At 45.4% G+C, this 15,000-nt stretch overlaps 1 protein-coding gene across 2 annotated transcripts in view; it reads left to right on the forward strand.

Annotated features, from left to right (window-relative positions):
• The first annotated feature begins 2,104 nt into the window (after positions 1–2,104).
• Positions 2,105–15,000, forward strand: part of cux1b (cut-like homeobox 1b) — a 33,044-nt gene continuing 20,148 nt past the window's right edge. For both annotated transcript variants that reach the window (XM_062521747.1, XM_062521746.1), the window contains exons 1-2: positions 2,105–2,178; positions 6,274–6,384. In XM_062521747.1, coding sequence (XP_062377731.1) covers positions 2,116–2,178; positions 6,274–6,384 — 174 coding nt within the window. In that variant the 5' untranslated portion in view covers positions 2,105–2,115. The remainder of the gene's footprint in view (positions 2,179–6,273; positions 6,385–15,000) is intronic.

The following is a 15,000-nucleotide window of genomic DNA, read 5'->3' on the forward strand; positions in this document are numbered from 1 at the left end:
TTCAATGGTAAATGTTATATTTTACTTAAAAACAGGCGTTATATGCTAAAACAGGCTATATGAACAATTTGTCATAAATCATTCAAATAACTAGTTAAGACAATAAAGTAACTAGATATACGGTGTAATGGTAAAATATGGCCGCTATTCAGTATTGCACTTCTCTCCATTTCCCACTCCATCCCCTACCATTGCACCTCATGCCATGTGCGTGTGTGTGTGTGTGTGTGTGTGTGTGTGTGTGTGTGTGTGTGTGTGTGTGTGTGTGTGTGTGTGTGTGTGTGTGTGTGTGTGTGTGTGTGTGTGTGTTGATATGTGTGTTTGTGTGTTGATATGTGTGTTTGTGTGCCAGTTTATGAATGTGTATGTGTGCATGGGGAAGGTGGTCATGCATAGGTGTGTGTGTGTGTGTGTGTGTGTGTGTGTAAGGAGGGGGGGTGTGAAGGTGTGTCTGTGTGTGTAGGGTAACAGTGTGTATGATGCTCTGGACTAGCCCAGCTTAACCCCTGATGAAGTCAGAGCTCAGCACCATACAGTACACGCAGACGCTCTACAGAAAACACATGCACACGTGTCTCTCCGCTTGACTGTCAATTTTGTAATTTCCCCTTGGGGATCAATAAAGTATCGATCTCTATCTATCTATCTGACTGATTTTTGTTTTGTTATCATCATATAATGTATATAATTTTCATGATCAATTTTCATTATCATTAAATATGATAATGAAAAATACATCTTTGTAAATAGCAATGTTCTCGGTCATTAATAGGTTTTATATTTTTAGGCCTACTTTCTAGTTGTTGCAAAATTGCAACATGTGCGTACTATAATTTCCACCATTGGAGGGCACCATTAAGTCAAAGTGCTAACAGCAGTGCTATTATTACTAGTGCCGACTGGTAGTAGCCTGCTTCCACATACTACACTACAGCACTACACTACAGTACTTCCACATTACTACAGCAGTACACTACAGCACTATAGTACTACTTCCACATTAAAAAAAGGCTGCTGTCTGACACACACACACACACACACACACACAATTGCGCTGTGGTGAGTAGCACTGGTTCGTTCCTTTTAAGAGCTACGTTCTGCCCTTAGTTGGGCAAAGGGAGATTCGGGTTAGTGGGGCCCCTGTCTTTCTTAACCAACAGTATTTGTTTGGAGTGGCAGCGTCAGTGACGGTTGAGCTATCGGCCCTGGGCATTAAGGTCCCCTGTAAGAAAATAAATAAACGGGCCTACAGTACGTCAACGAATCTCCAAAGAGTGGCAACAGCTGGGTGTTTGAGAAGGATCACGAGGCTATCACTGGTTTGCTAAATTAGACTCTGGTAAAGTCTGATCCCCTACATACCCATCACCCCTACACAGGCTACCCATCACCATCCCCACCCAAGCACCTGTTTTTTTTTTTTTTTCTTTTTTTTTAATTATTCCACATTAAGTCTTTCATGTTTTCTTGTTAAGTATTCTTTGATGTTAAATGATTTTACCTTGATTTATGCATTCTTTTTATGTTTTTATTATGATCTTTTGAATTATAATTATTATTAGCCTACCCATCTACGCTTAATTTTATCTGCTGTTTGGTTTTTGTAAAGCACATTGAATGACCTCGTATGAAATGCTAAATAAACTTTACTTGACACACGCACACACGCACACACGCACACACACACACACACACACACACACACACACACACACACACACACACACACACACACACACAAACACACAGTCTCCAAACACACACACAGTAGGCCTACTCAGTCTGCATAAGCCACTCTAGCAGTTTTTCCCTATAGCTGGCTAGCAGCTACCTCACAATTGTTGGTGTTTCAGGTCGGATCGAATTACATCAAGCAGACTGACAAATTACGAAACAAAAACTCAGAATAGGCTATTTATTCCCGTCCGGTTCTCTACACTCCATTATTACATTCAGTACAGGTTAGGCCTGTTCAACAGCTCCATTCCGCCCTGCTAGCAGGCCTACAGCGCTGTCGGAGGGCTCCGCTCCGTGATTTGTGTCGCTCTTCTCCGCTTCCGTGAGCTCCCCTCTCGCCGACAGCGTCACCCTCGCTCCGGCTCAATAAGTCTCAAGATGGCGGCCAATGCGGGATCGATGTTCCAATATTGGAAGCGTTTTGATATACAAGAACTGCAGGTTAGGCTATCTTACGAACTGGTTTGCTTACTTGTAATCTCTGGCGAAATACTTGTAGCAGCAGAACTTATTTTATGTTAAAATTGCTTTTTAGTTGTGTTAAAGACGTATTTTGGACAGCTGATCTCGCATTGATTAAAGTGTCTTTCTCGTTAATCAGAAATTGATCCTCTTTGTTAAATTCCCATCGATTATATGGCGCCTCTGCTCCGCCGGGGGAATTAAGCTATTTCACTGTTTGGGTAACCAAGAAGATTGCGATATGTAGGCTAGCTAACGTGTCAGCTCGAAATATTGCCAACTTTACATGCTGAGCTGGATGCTGATAATTGTGTTATGGGAAATGTGAGAAAGATGAAGTGCGTTTGTGTAGATCTACGTTGGTGGCACTGTAGTGACAGCTTGCCTTTGGCACAGCCAATACGAGTTTGTGGTAGCTAGCTAGATTCAAAACAACGACAGACACATCAGCAATTCAAAATGTCAATTCAGTCGAACAGCAACATAGTCAAACACACTTCTTACCAAACAACAGCAAGTTTATTGCAAGACTTGCTGACTAGCTGTTTTCATGTAGGTTGATCGCAAGCTGTCCGAGGTTAGCTAGCAAGTTCAGGTGTTCGGCTTGATGCTCTTCCTGTTGGAAAGCTAGCCTGTTATTCGGAATGTCTGGAGTTGTTTATTTTTCTTTCCTGAGGAATATGAAGTGGTTGTTATCACAGCAGTCAACTGTTCATTGTGAAACGTTGGGCTTCAGTGCAACGTTGTGCAGACGTTTTAATTACTTTGTGTCTAGACAGAAAAGGCAACATTGTAACTGGGGTTGTTGTTGTATCGCCGGTGCGGATCAGCCACGTCGATACTTCTGCCACGGTAGCACCCGCCGTCCCTGCTCTCAGCCTCCAGGTGCGACTAGTTGCGACTGAGACTGTTGCGCTAATCACTTTCACTACGCGAATTCACAACGGCGGGGCCGTGCGTAATTAAACATTCGTAAGGAATGATCATTCTTTGCTCCAGATAAGACACTTAAGCCGTATTTCGCTTTAGCTTGCCAGAGGAAACTAACTGAGTGTAGTGACAGCCCTTTCATGAACATCGCCACATGGACGTTTCCTCAGCGTTCGCTGATGTGATATTTAATTCTGAACTGAATTTGGACATCATGGTGTAAAACATCAAACCCCCTCGGCCTGGTTGTCATATTGGTCAATATAGCCGTAGCCTAATGTAACATTGTCCGTAATGCTTTTATGGAAAGTGGCAATATCATTAGCATTTGACCATCCTAATTCGTTTGAACCACTCAGGGATAACAGCAGGGCAACAAGCTCAGCTCAGGGATGTTGGGTGGGAAGTTGGGGTTGCATGCTGGGGGGGATGTTGGGGCAGGCGTAGGATTTAAAGGTCTGATGAGGGGTGTTGGGGCAGGCGTAGGATTTAAGGACCGATTGAAAGGCTGTCCCTAAGACCAGATACAGAGGACACTCTGCGAGCAGCATCTGACTGTGTGAGATTAAATACCCTGGTGGTGCCATGTCTGGAAGCCCAGTAGCTCAAACCTCACACCTCACTGTAGCACACTAATCAGCCCAGTAGCTCAAACCTCACACCTCACTGTAGCACACTAATCAGCCCAGTAGCTCAAACCTCACACCTCACTGTAGCACACTAATCAGCCCAGTAGCTCAAACCTCACACCTCACTGTAGCACACTAATCAGCCCAGTAGCTCAAACCTCACACCTCACTGTAGCACACTAATCAGGCCGGGCCTCCACACCTCACTGTAGCACACTAATCAGGCCAGTAGCTCAAACCTCACACCTCACTGTAGCACACTAATCAGCCCAGTAGCTCAAACCTCACTCCTCACTGTAGCACACTAATGGGGCCTCCACTCCTCACTGTAGCACACTAATGGGGCCTCCACTCCTCACTCCCCACTGTAGCACACTAATGGGGCCTCCACTCCTCACTCCCCACTGTATGTAGCACACTAATGGGGCCTCCACTCCTCACTGTATGTAGCACACTAATGGGGCCTCCACTCCTCACTGTAGCACACTAATGGGGCCTCCACTCCTCACTGTATGTAGCACACTAATGGGGCCTCCACTCCTCACTGTAGCACACTAATGAGGCTTCCACTCCTCACTCCTCACTGTAGCACACTAATGGGGCCTCCACTCCCCACTGTGTGTAGCACACTAATGGGGCCTCCACTCCTCACTGTAGCACACTAATGGGGCCTCCACTCCTCACTCCCCACTGTATGTAGCACACTAATGGGGCCTCCACTCCTCACTGTATGTAGCACACTAATGGGGCCTCCACTCCTCACTGTAGCACACTAATGGGGCCTCCACTCCCCACTGTAGCACACTAATGGGGCCTCCACTCCTCACTGTAGCACACTAATGAGGCCTCCACTCCTCACTGTAGCACACTAATGGGGCCTCCACTCCTCACTCCCCACTGTGTGTAGCACACTAATGGGGCCTCCACTCCCCACTGTATGTAGCACACTAATGGGGCCTCCACTCCCCACTGTATGTAGCACACTAATGGGGCCTCCACTCCTCACTGTAGCACACTAATGGGGCCTCCACTCCTCACTGTAGCACACTAATGGGGCCTCCACTCCTCACTGTATGTAGCACACTAATGGGGCCGTTTCTCCCGGTTGTCTGTGCCGGCGTCAGGAGCACGATGGGCTGGGCATCCTGGGTGGAGCGGCCCTGAGTATCAACATGGCTGTGTGTGGACTCCTAGCATGAGGCACAGTGTCCTCTGTGCCCTGAGCATCAACATGGCAGTGTGTGGACTCCTAGCATGAGGCACAGTGTCCTCTGTGCCCTGAGCATCAACATGGCTGTGTGTGGACTCCTAGCATGAGGCACAGTGTCCTCTGTGCCCTGGATCTGAATAGACAGCAATGTCACCAGACTGGTCCGTCTGCTGTGGCCTTACTTACTTTGTACTTTTGTTTGTGTGTGTGTGTGTGTGTGTGTGCGTGCGTGCGTGCGTGCGTGCGTGCGTGCGTGCGTGTAGTGTAGTGTAGTGTAGTGTAGTGTAGTGTAGTGTAGTGTAGTGTAGTGTAGTGTAGTGTAAGAATATATCACCCATCAAATTGGGTTTGTGTGTTTTCAGAGATAGTGTGAGTGTGTGTGTGGAATACAGACCCCTACACATGCACCCTAACCAGTCCGCACACTCACTCACCTGGCATACGAACTAGAGTGTGGATCGGGCCGATTTTTTCTGTCCGCGACCGACCCGAGCCCGACAGCGCAGTGATCGAATCCGACCCGAACCCGACAGGCATTAAGATATTTGTGTCCGAGTCCGACCGGGCCCGACACAGTTCAAATAACACTATTTGCATAGGCATACTAATGACTTGTGTGGAAAGTCCAATTGTAGGCTATCAATCAATTGACAGGCATTCAGAAACGTCGGCACAGATAAGCAGAGCCATGAACGCACACACACACACGGAGCAAGAAGTGCACGCGTTAGAACAAGAGGCCGGGCACAGTTAGGCTATGTAGGCTATGTCTAGCTCACAGCTCACAACTGCACTTACTGTAGACTACGTGTCTCGTTGTCGCATGCAATAGAAAAATCTCTCACACAGGAGGAAATATGTTATGCTGTTAGGATCAGGAATCAGGATAGGATAATCTATTGCAAACCTATCACAAAAACGAACATCAAGTGAAATAAGTTGTTTTTCATTTTACATTTCAAATGTCTTATCGTGCTGATGTGTCCGGGTCCGACCCGAGCCCGAACATAAGTTCTAAATATTTGTCCGACTCCGACCGAACCCGTCGGGCTTCGGTCGGGTTTCCATGCTCTAATACGAACCAAGCTGTTTTTCTGCGGTGTTGTGTGAGAGAGTGTGAGTGCAAGTGTGTGTGCGAGAGTACTCCATACAGTTACTAGTTCATCTCTGGATGATGGAAAGAGCGACCAAATGCTATCAGGGCAGGACTGTCGTGTGTTTATGTGTGTGTGTGTGTGTGTGTGTTTCAGAGTAGGACTGTCTTACACTTATATGTAAATGTGTGTGTGTGTGTGTGTGTTTCAGAGGGAGCTGGACACCACCGCCACACAGCTGGCCAACAGACAGGATGAGAGTGAGCAGTCCAGAAAGAAGCTCATCGACCAGAGCCGAGACTTCAAGAAGAACACACCAGAGGTAACACACACACACACACACACACACACACACATATGCACAAGCTGTGCTTGTAGATCTCATGTCTGGCCACACACAGTCCTTTGTATTGTAGCATCCACTCAGTGTGTGAGCGACTGTCATTCTCCTGTTGAGTTGACTGCAGTGGACAGTAGGGTTTGTGCTTTGATGGGTGCAGTGGACAGTAGGGTTTGTGCTTTGATGGGTGCAGTGGACAGTAGGGTTTGTGCTTTGATGGGTGCAGTGGACAGTAGGGTTTGTGCTTTGATGGGTGCCTTGTGGCAGATTGGACCTAGTTGGAGACATTGTATTCTTGCTTTAATCCTGAATATTAGGATGTCATCTGAGATTGAGGGGTTTGTCAGGACAGAATGAGAAACTGAGTGGTCGGCAGATTGGAGTAAGGCACACACACACACACACACACACACACACACACACACATACACACACACACACAGGTCGGCAGATTGGAGTATGGCACACACATATGAATGCTGCGTGTGTGTGTGTGTGAGCGTGCGCACACACATGAGAGTTCTGTCAGTGGGCTACATATTGTGGTGTGTGTGTGTGTGTGTGTGAGAGAGAGTGAGTGTGGTGATAAGAGTGATCTCTCTTGGCACAGCGCCTGTTCCAGCCCACTGGTGTCTCCTCAGTTAATTATAGATATACACACACACACACACACACACACACACACAGACAGTGGTGGTGTAACAAGCCCCTGATTTAGGAGGCGTTCCTCTGTGTCCTCAGTGGTTCTGGAATGTGGAGGAGAAGCGCAGATCAGACTCAAGGGAGGACGTGTGTGTGTGCGTGCGCGTGCGCGCTTGCGTGCGCGTGCGCGCTTGCGTGCGTGCGTGCGTGCGTGCGTGCGTGCGTGCGTGCGTGCGTGCGTGCGTGTGGAGACTGCTACTGCAAGTTGAACAGGATGGTGCTCATCATCTGTAGTGGCAAGACACGCTGGTTTTGGCTTTCCCAATAACCCTTCCTATCTATTGTCCTCAACCACCTGGAGAACACGGGTCAGACTTGTGTAACCGGCATCACCACATTGCTACACACACACACACACGTCACGCACACACACATGCATTCACTCACATACACACACACACACATACTCACACACACAGACAGTACACTCACGCATACACATACGCATACACTCACGCACACACACACACACACACACACACACACACACACACGCATACACGCATACACACACGCATACACTCACACACACACATACACACACGCATACACGCATACACACACGCATACACACACACAAACACACACATGCATACTCTCACATGCATACACTCACACACACACATACATACACTCACATACACTCTCTCACACACACTCCAACACACACACATGAAGCATCTGTCTTTCTCTTTGTTGTATTTGGCAGCTTTGTCATCTGAGCAGCACAAGCCTCTCAAGTGGCAGCTGTGTGTGTGTGTGTGTGTGTGTGCGTACTGTACAATACAGCATGCTCACCTGAGATTACAGTACAGCATGCTCACCTGAGATTATAGTACAGTACACTCACCTGAGATTACAGTACAGTACACTCACCTGAGATTACAGTACAGTACAGTACACTCACCTGAGATTACAGTACAGTACACTCACCTGAGATTACAGTACAGTACACTCACCTGAGATTACAGTACAGTACAGTACACTCACCTGAGATTACAGTACAGTACACTCACCTGAGATTACAGTACAGTACAGCATGCTCACCTGAGATTATAGTACAGTACACTCACCTGAGATTACAGTACAGTACACTCACCTGAGATTACAGTACAGTACACTCACCTGAGATTACAGTACAGTACAGTATGCTCACCTGAGATTACAGTACAGTATGCTCACATGAGATTGCAGTACAGCATCATCAGTAACTATTAGACACGTGTGTGTGTGTGTGTGTGTGTGTGTGTGTGTGTGTGTGTGTGTGTGTGTGTGTGTGTGTGTGTGTGTGTGTGTGTGTGTGTGTGTGAGAGAGAGAGAGAGAGAGAGAGAGAGAGAGAGAGAGAGAGAGAGAGAGAGAGAGAGAGAGAGAGAGAGAGAGAGAGAGAGAGAGAGAGAGAGAGAGAGAGAGAGAGAGAGAGAGAGAGAGAGAGAGAGAGAGAGAGAGAGAGAGAGGAAGGGAGGTGTGGTTCTGTAGCAGGTCTTTATAAATAGGTGGGCAAAATTCTATAGGTCACCGGCTGCTAGGTAGAGATTCTGATTACAGCAAATTACAGCTGAAGACACACACACACACGCACACACACACACACACACACACACAAACAAATAAACAAGCATATCACCACTAATTCATAAAATCTGGAGAGACACAGTGCAGTGTGTTCGTGCTGCATCTTGGTCTCGGTCATCAGGGACTCTGTCTATTCTATATGTTTATTACACGACTCTGTCTCTTCTATATGTTTATTACATGACTGTCTATTCTATATGTTTATGACACGACTCTGTCTATTCTATATGTTTATTACACGACTATGTCTATTCTATATGTTTATTACACAACTCTGTCTATTCTATATGTTTACTACACGACTCTGTCTATTCTATATGTTTATTACACGACTCTGTCTACTCTATATGTTTACTACACGACTGTCTATTCTATATGTTTATTACACGACTCTGTCTACTCTATATGTTTACTACACGACTGTCTATTCTATATGTTTATTACACGACTCTGTCTACTCTATATGTTTACTACACAACTCTGTCTATTCTATATGTTTATTACACGACTCTGTCTACTCTATATGTTTACTACACAACTCTGTCTACTCTATATGTTTATTACACGACTCTGTCTATTCTATATGTTTATGACACAACTCTGTCTATTCTATATGCTCTGTCTCTTCTATATGTTTATTACATGACTGTCTATTCTATATGTTTATTACACGACTATGTCTATTCTATATGTTTACTACACGACTCTGTCTCTTCTATATGTTTATTACACGACTCTGTCTATTCTATATGTTTACTACACGACTCTGTCTATTCTATATGCTCTGTCTCTTCTATATGTTTATTACACGACTCTGTCTATTCTATATGTTTATTATACGACTCTGTCTATTCTATATGTTTACTACACGACTCTGTCTATTCTATATGTTTATTACACGACTCTGTCTCTTCTATATGCTCTGTCTCTTCTATATGTTTATTACATGACTGTCTATTCTATATGTTTATTACACGACACTGTCTATTCTATATGTTTATTACACGACTCTGTCTATTCTATATGTTTATTACACGACTCTGTCTATTCTATATGTTTATTACACGATAGGGATGGGCATAATTAATCGACGATCGAGGATTGATCATTAAGAATTTCGTTGATAACATACATTTGCAATCGATTAAACTATTGTACGTTGCGTTGTGTCGTGAGAGTCTTGAAACAATGATATTAATTTCACTGCGTGGCAACAATTAAGCATTTTACCAGCTGTCACACACGCTGGCTCAAGCATGGGTAACATAAATGGAGTTCCACGCAAAAGTAACAATAAATGATATTTATTAAGTAATAATAGAAAGTCAGTATGATGAAGCTATACAAAGTAAGGTGTAGTGCATAAGTGTCTAGGGGTATTATAAGTACAATGTATCAACAGACTCAAACTATAACATAATAGAACGACGGTCGAGAGGAGAGGGAGTCCGCCCGCATCATGGGAAGTGGCCATTTTATCCACTGGCCCACATCAGGCCCAAATCTCTCACACCTGTGCGCTGACACGTCTACCGCCCCCTGCTGGAACAATGAAACACATAGAAAGATAATAGAAGAATGGGCGGGGTGCGGGTCTGACCATGACAGGGTCGTGACACCCCCCCTCTTAAAACAGACGATCCACCTTGGTGGGAAGTCTGCACCAAGAGTAAACATTCAAACCATTTTAAGCTATAAAATATTTAAAACATTTGGGCATAGACAACAATAGAAAATCCACCACCACCAACACCCATAACCCAACCAGACTTTAGAAACCCATCCACCACCAGTCTTTATCAGCCTACTGCCCTCTAGACTTCCCCAAACCTCCCAGTCTCAGCACAACCAGCAATCTCCGGCGCCTGGAAAAAGCAAATTTAAGGATAGACTGGACAGGAGACAGGAGAAACACAAAGCCAGGAGACAGAACAAGACATGGCAATCATTTAGGCTTAGTAGTCTTCAAGTCATGGGACAGGGCATCAGCCATGGCATTATCCGTACAGCCGATGTGACGAATACCTATGAGCATGATTCAACGAATATTTAAGTTCTGTATCTAAACACTTCTGCTTTTGTGGAGCAACTCGAAAAACCCGTTGACAAATGGGCAGTGTACCGCCAACCTCAATATCGTGTTGAGTTGAATCAGTAAAGGAAAACTTATCAGAAAGAAGGCCATTAAAAGACAGAATCAAAGACTGCAACTCTTCATGTTGAAGGGACAAGCGATTTAAAAGACAGTCCAAATTTTCAAGAGTAGCCAAACTTTTCAGCCGTGACTGTAACAATGTGTCGTCTGGACCAATCACATCGTCATCTGCTGCCACCAGTTGAGACGTAACGGGCCCACACTCGACTACAGCCAAAGCAGCAGATCTTACTTTATCGCCACTGGAAACAGTTTCACTACTAGCTTGCGAACAGTCTGATTTAGGCAAATGTATGTGACGTAACTGCATTGCTCTTCTGTCGGGCGTTTCCACCAAATATTCACGTTCTGTCACCTGACGCACAACAGGTCCAACAAACTTCGCGCAGAAAGGCGACCCAGGCATCGGCAGCAAAACCACTGACTGATTGGGTTCTCTCGCAATCTGACAGAGATTACATGTTCTCACAAACTTGGCCACGTCACGTTTTACTTTCGGCCAATAAAAATGCTCCAACAACCGACAGTATGTTTTGCGGACACCAAAGTGCCCAGACACACCACCATGAGCAGTCTGCAAAACTAAATCACGATGTTCTCTTGGCATAACCACCTGCAACACCGGTCTCTGGACATCAGAATCAGACGGCAGCCACTTGCGCACCAATAAATCATCCACAGTAAAATAGCCACTCTTCGCGCTTCTCACATTACCCTCAGACAATGCTGCATTAAGTAGCTCACTTAACTCTTCATCTTTTCTTTGAGCTGCAATTAAATCAGCACGAGACAGGGAGGATGGTAACACAGGCAAAATTTGACAAACATCAACAAACTGATCATCTTGTGCGTGACCAGTGGCCTGAGTCACCGCACAAGCCGCACCAACATCTGGGAACTCATTCGCACCCTCATCAGATACAATTGGTAAAACAGGCTCAACATTCACAACAGGAGGTGGTAGCACACCCGGCCAAACACATCCACCAGCAATATTGTTCCCAATGATCACATCCACCTTTGGCACAGGCAGTGAGGGACGAACAGCCATAACAAACTCTCCTTGCACCAAATCAGAATGTAACTCCACCCGATGGAGAGGAGCGGAGATCGTCTGCATCTCAAAACCTCGAATCAGGACGCAACTCCCAGTGTCAGATGTTTTATTAAATGGCAAGACTGACTGCACAATAAAGCTCTCGCTAGCTCCTGTGTCACGCAACACTCTTACGGGCACTTTTACAGAACTGCCGACTAAGGACACATAGCCTGTTGTAAGGAACGGACCATAGCTCTCACTAGCACATTCATCAAAACTATTTCGTCCTTTCTGCGGCTCCACCTTAGAAGGACGAGCGCTCTCACCACCCAACCCCTCCGTGGAGGTGCCACAACTCTGAGTCCTCACCGTAGAGGAGACAGTCCGGCCAGACCAGGCCACCAAACTCACCCCAACTTTTCCCGAAACAGACTTAGAAGAATCCCTATTTCGATGTCGATCATGCAATACGGGACACTCGTTTTTCCAATGACCCTCGCCCATGCAATAATGACAATTTCCCTCATCAGTCTTATTTCGTGCACCATAATCTGTTCTTGGGCCACTAGTGAAACGTCTGGGGCGAAAATCATCACGGCTAAAACTCTGAGGCGCTTGATCTCTCGGTTTAGGTTTGTGAGTCAATACAAACTGATCTGCAAGCACTGCAGCTTCTGCAGCAGTTTTAACTTTATGTTCATTTATGTAAGTTTCAAGTCGATCTGGAATAATATTTTTAAATTGTTCCAACACTACCAAATCAGTTAGACTATCATATGTGTTAACTCCTTCGGCCGCGCACCAACGAAAAAACACCTGGTTTAACTCACGAGCAAGTTCCGTGTGTGTTTGCCTGTCCCCTTTTCTCCAATTTCTAAAACGCTGCCTGTATGCCTCCGGAATGAGCTCATAAGCCTTCAAAATTGCGTCTTTCACCGCCTTATAACTTTTACGCTCCTCAACACTAAGGGCTACAAAAGCATCCTGGGCCCGACCCGTTATCACTGCCTGCAATAACAAGGTGCATTCCTCATCTCTCCAACCTCGATCATCCGCTATATTTTCGAACAATGAAAAGAAGACATCGGGGTCACGTTCGTTAAATTTAGGCAAAAATCGGATCATATGCGACAGTTTTAACTCTGGGTTTGGCTGAGGTGTAGGCCCAACTCTATCCGGAACACCACCAGGAATTTTGCCCTCTTCAATGAGCTTAAACCTCTCTCGCTCTAGCTCATTTTCTCTCTCAGTCTGTCGCTCACGCACCTTCAGCTTTTCGTACTCAAGCAATCTCTCCTGCTCTCTCTCTATCGCTGCCAATTTATCACGTTTCATCTCTAACTCCAGTATAGCCTTTTGCTCCTCAAAAGTCATATGAACACCTCTAGGAGTAGATGCGTCTTTTGGAACCACCGGATCTGCATCTACATTTAAAGAAATAACCTCCATTTCTACCATCTTGTTGAAACCACTTGTTTTATCTCTTCTTTCCTTGCCGATTTCGAAAGATTTAACTCAAATTGGTAATGCTGCGCGACTTGTCGCAGTTGATCCTTCTTAAGACTATTTAAACCCTCTTCCGATGGGGAAGCCAAAAAGTCACTGAGATTTTCCATTAATTAGGCCTACTAATCATTTAACAAAATTCCCTGCTACAAAACAGGCATCAAAACTACGTTGTCTATTTAGAATGCCTCTCTCATTCCAAGCCCAATCACTCAAAAGCAACTCATGCGCGTCTTTTACTCACAATGAAACCCAGCGTCAGAGAACACCGGAGAAATAAACTGGCCACTAACAGGAGCTGCCCCAGTATCTAACTACGAAAAAAAAACACACCCTGCATATTTCCATAGCCTATGTCTTCAGCGTGCCCTCCTGCGATTAGACTGCTAGCCAGTCTCCCCACGTTCGACACGCCAATTTAAACTAAACAATTTAACTCAAAACAACAAACGTTTAGGCGGTCTCACCTAACACCAGGGGTTCATGTAGCTCAAACTTACCCTATTTGTCTTCTCCAGGTCTCAAACGCCAAGCACATGTGAAAAACGCCGCATGCAAAAAGGTAGACCTGCATCTAAGCACAGGACGCCGCGGAACTCCCTCTCACCGTCAAAGCCAACCGGAAACCGCAAATCAATTAACCAAACAATTACAATTAAGCAAAACAAGTAGAGCTCCCAGAAAAGCTACCGAAACCGAATTTATCCCGGACGAGATCCCCACATGTCACACACGCTGGCTCAAGCATGGGTAACATAAATGGAGTTCCACGCAAAAGTAACAATAAATGATATTTATTAAGTAATAATAGAAAGTCAGTATGATGAAGCTATACAAAGTAAGGTGTAGTGCATAAGTGTCTAGGGGTATTATAAGTACAATGTATCAACAGACTCAAACTATAACATAATAGAACGACGGTCGAGAGGAGAGGGAGTCCGCCCGCATCATGGGAAGTGGCCATTTTATCCACTGGCCCACATCAGGCCCAAATCTCTCACACCTGTGCGCTGACACGTCTACCGCCCCCTGCTGGAACAATGAAACACATAGAAAGATAATAGAAGAATGGGCGGGGTGCGGGTCTGACCATGACAGGGTCGTGACACAGCCGGGGGAAATGTTTGACGCCATTCTCAGTTAACTGCGAGTTTCCGTTTTGATTTCAGTAGTAGCCAAATATGAAGGGGTCACGGTGAAGTGTGGTGTGGGACCATTTTAATTTGAAAAGTGACTTAGTTCGCTGCAAGCAACAACGTGTATTGTTATGCTATTTAGCAGACGCCTTTGTCCAAAGCAAAGTACAACACCGCCACACTCTAACTAGCCTACCACTTGAATAAATACAGTATAGCGGTGCATCCTGTAGGCTAATGTTATTTAGCCTACCAAACAGGTAGAATCTCACTACGAAGAGAAGAAGCAGGAGCTGTAGTGAGACACCAGTCTGGTGATAGTAGCCTAGGCTGTCGTGACGGAATGCGATATGCTGGTTTCAATAAATCTCCATGCTAAATTCGAGTTGATGCTAGGTTGAAACTGAGCGCAATCAAGACGGAAACTCGCATTAAACTGAGAATGGCCTCAAATATTGCCCCTGCCTGGTAAAATGTTTCATTGTTG

Source organism: Sardina pilchardus, chromosome 19 (genome assembly GCF_963854185.1).
Source record: "Sardina pilchardus chromosome 19, fSarPil1.1, whole genome shotgun sequence".
NCBI lineage: Eukaryota > Metazoa > Chordata > Actinopteri > Clupeiformes > Clupeidae > Sardina > Sardina pilchardus.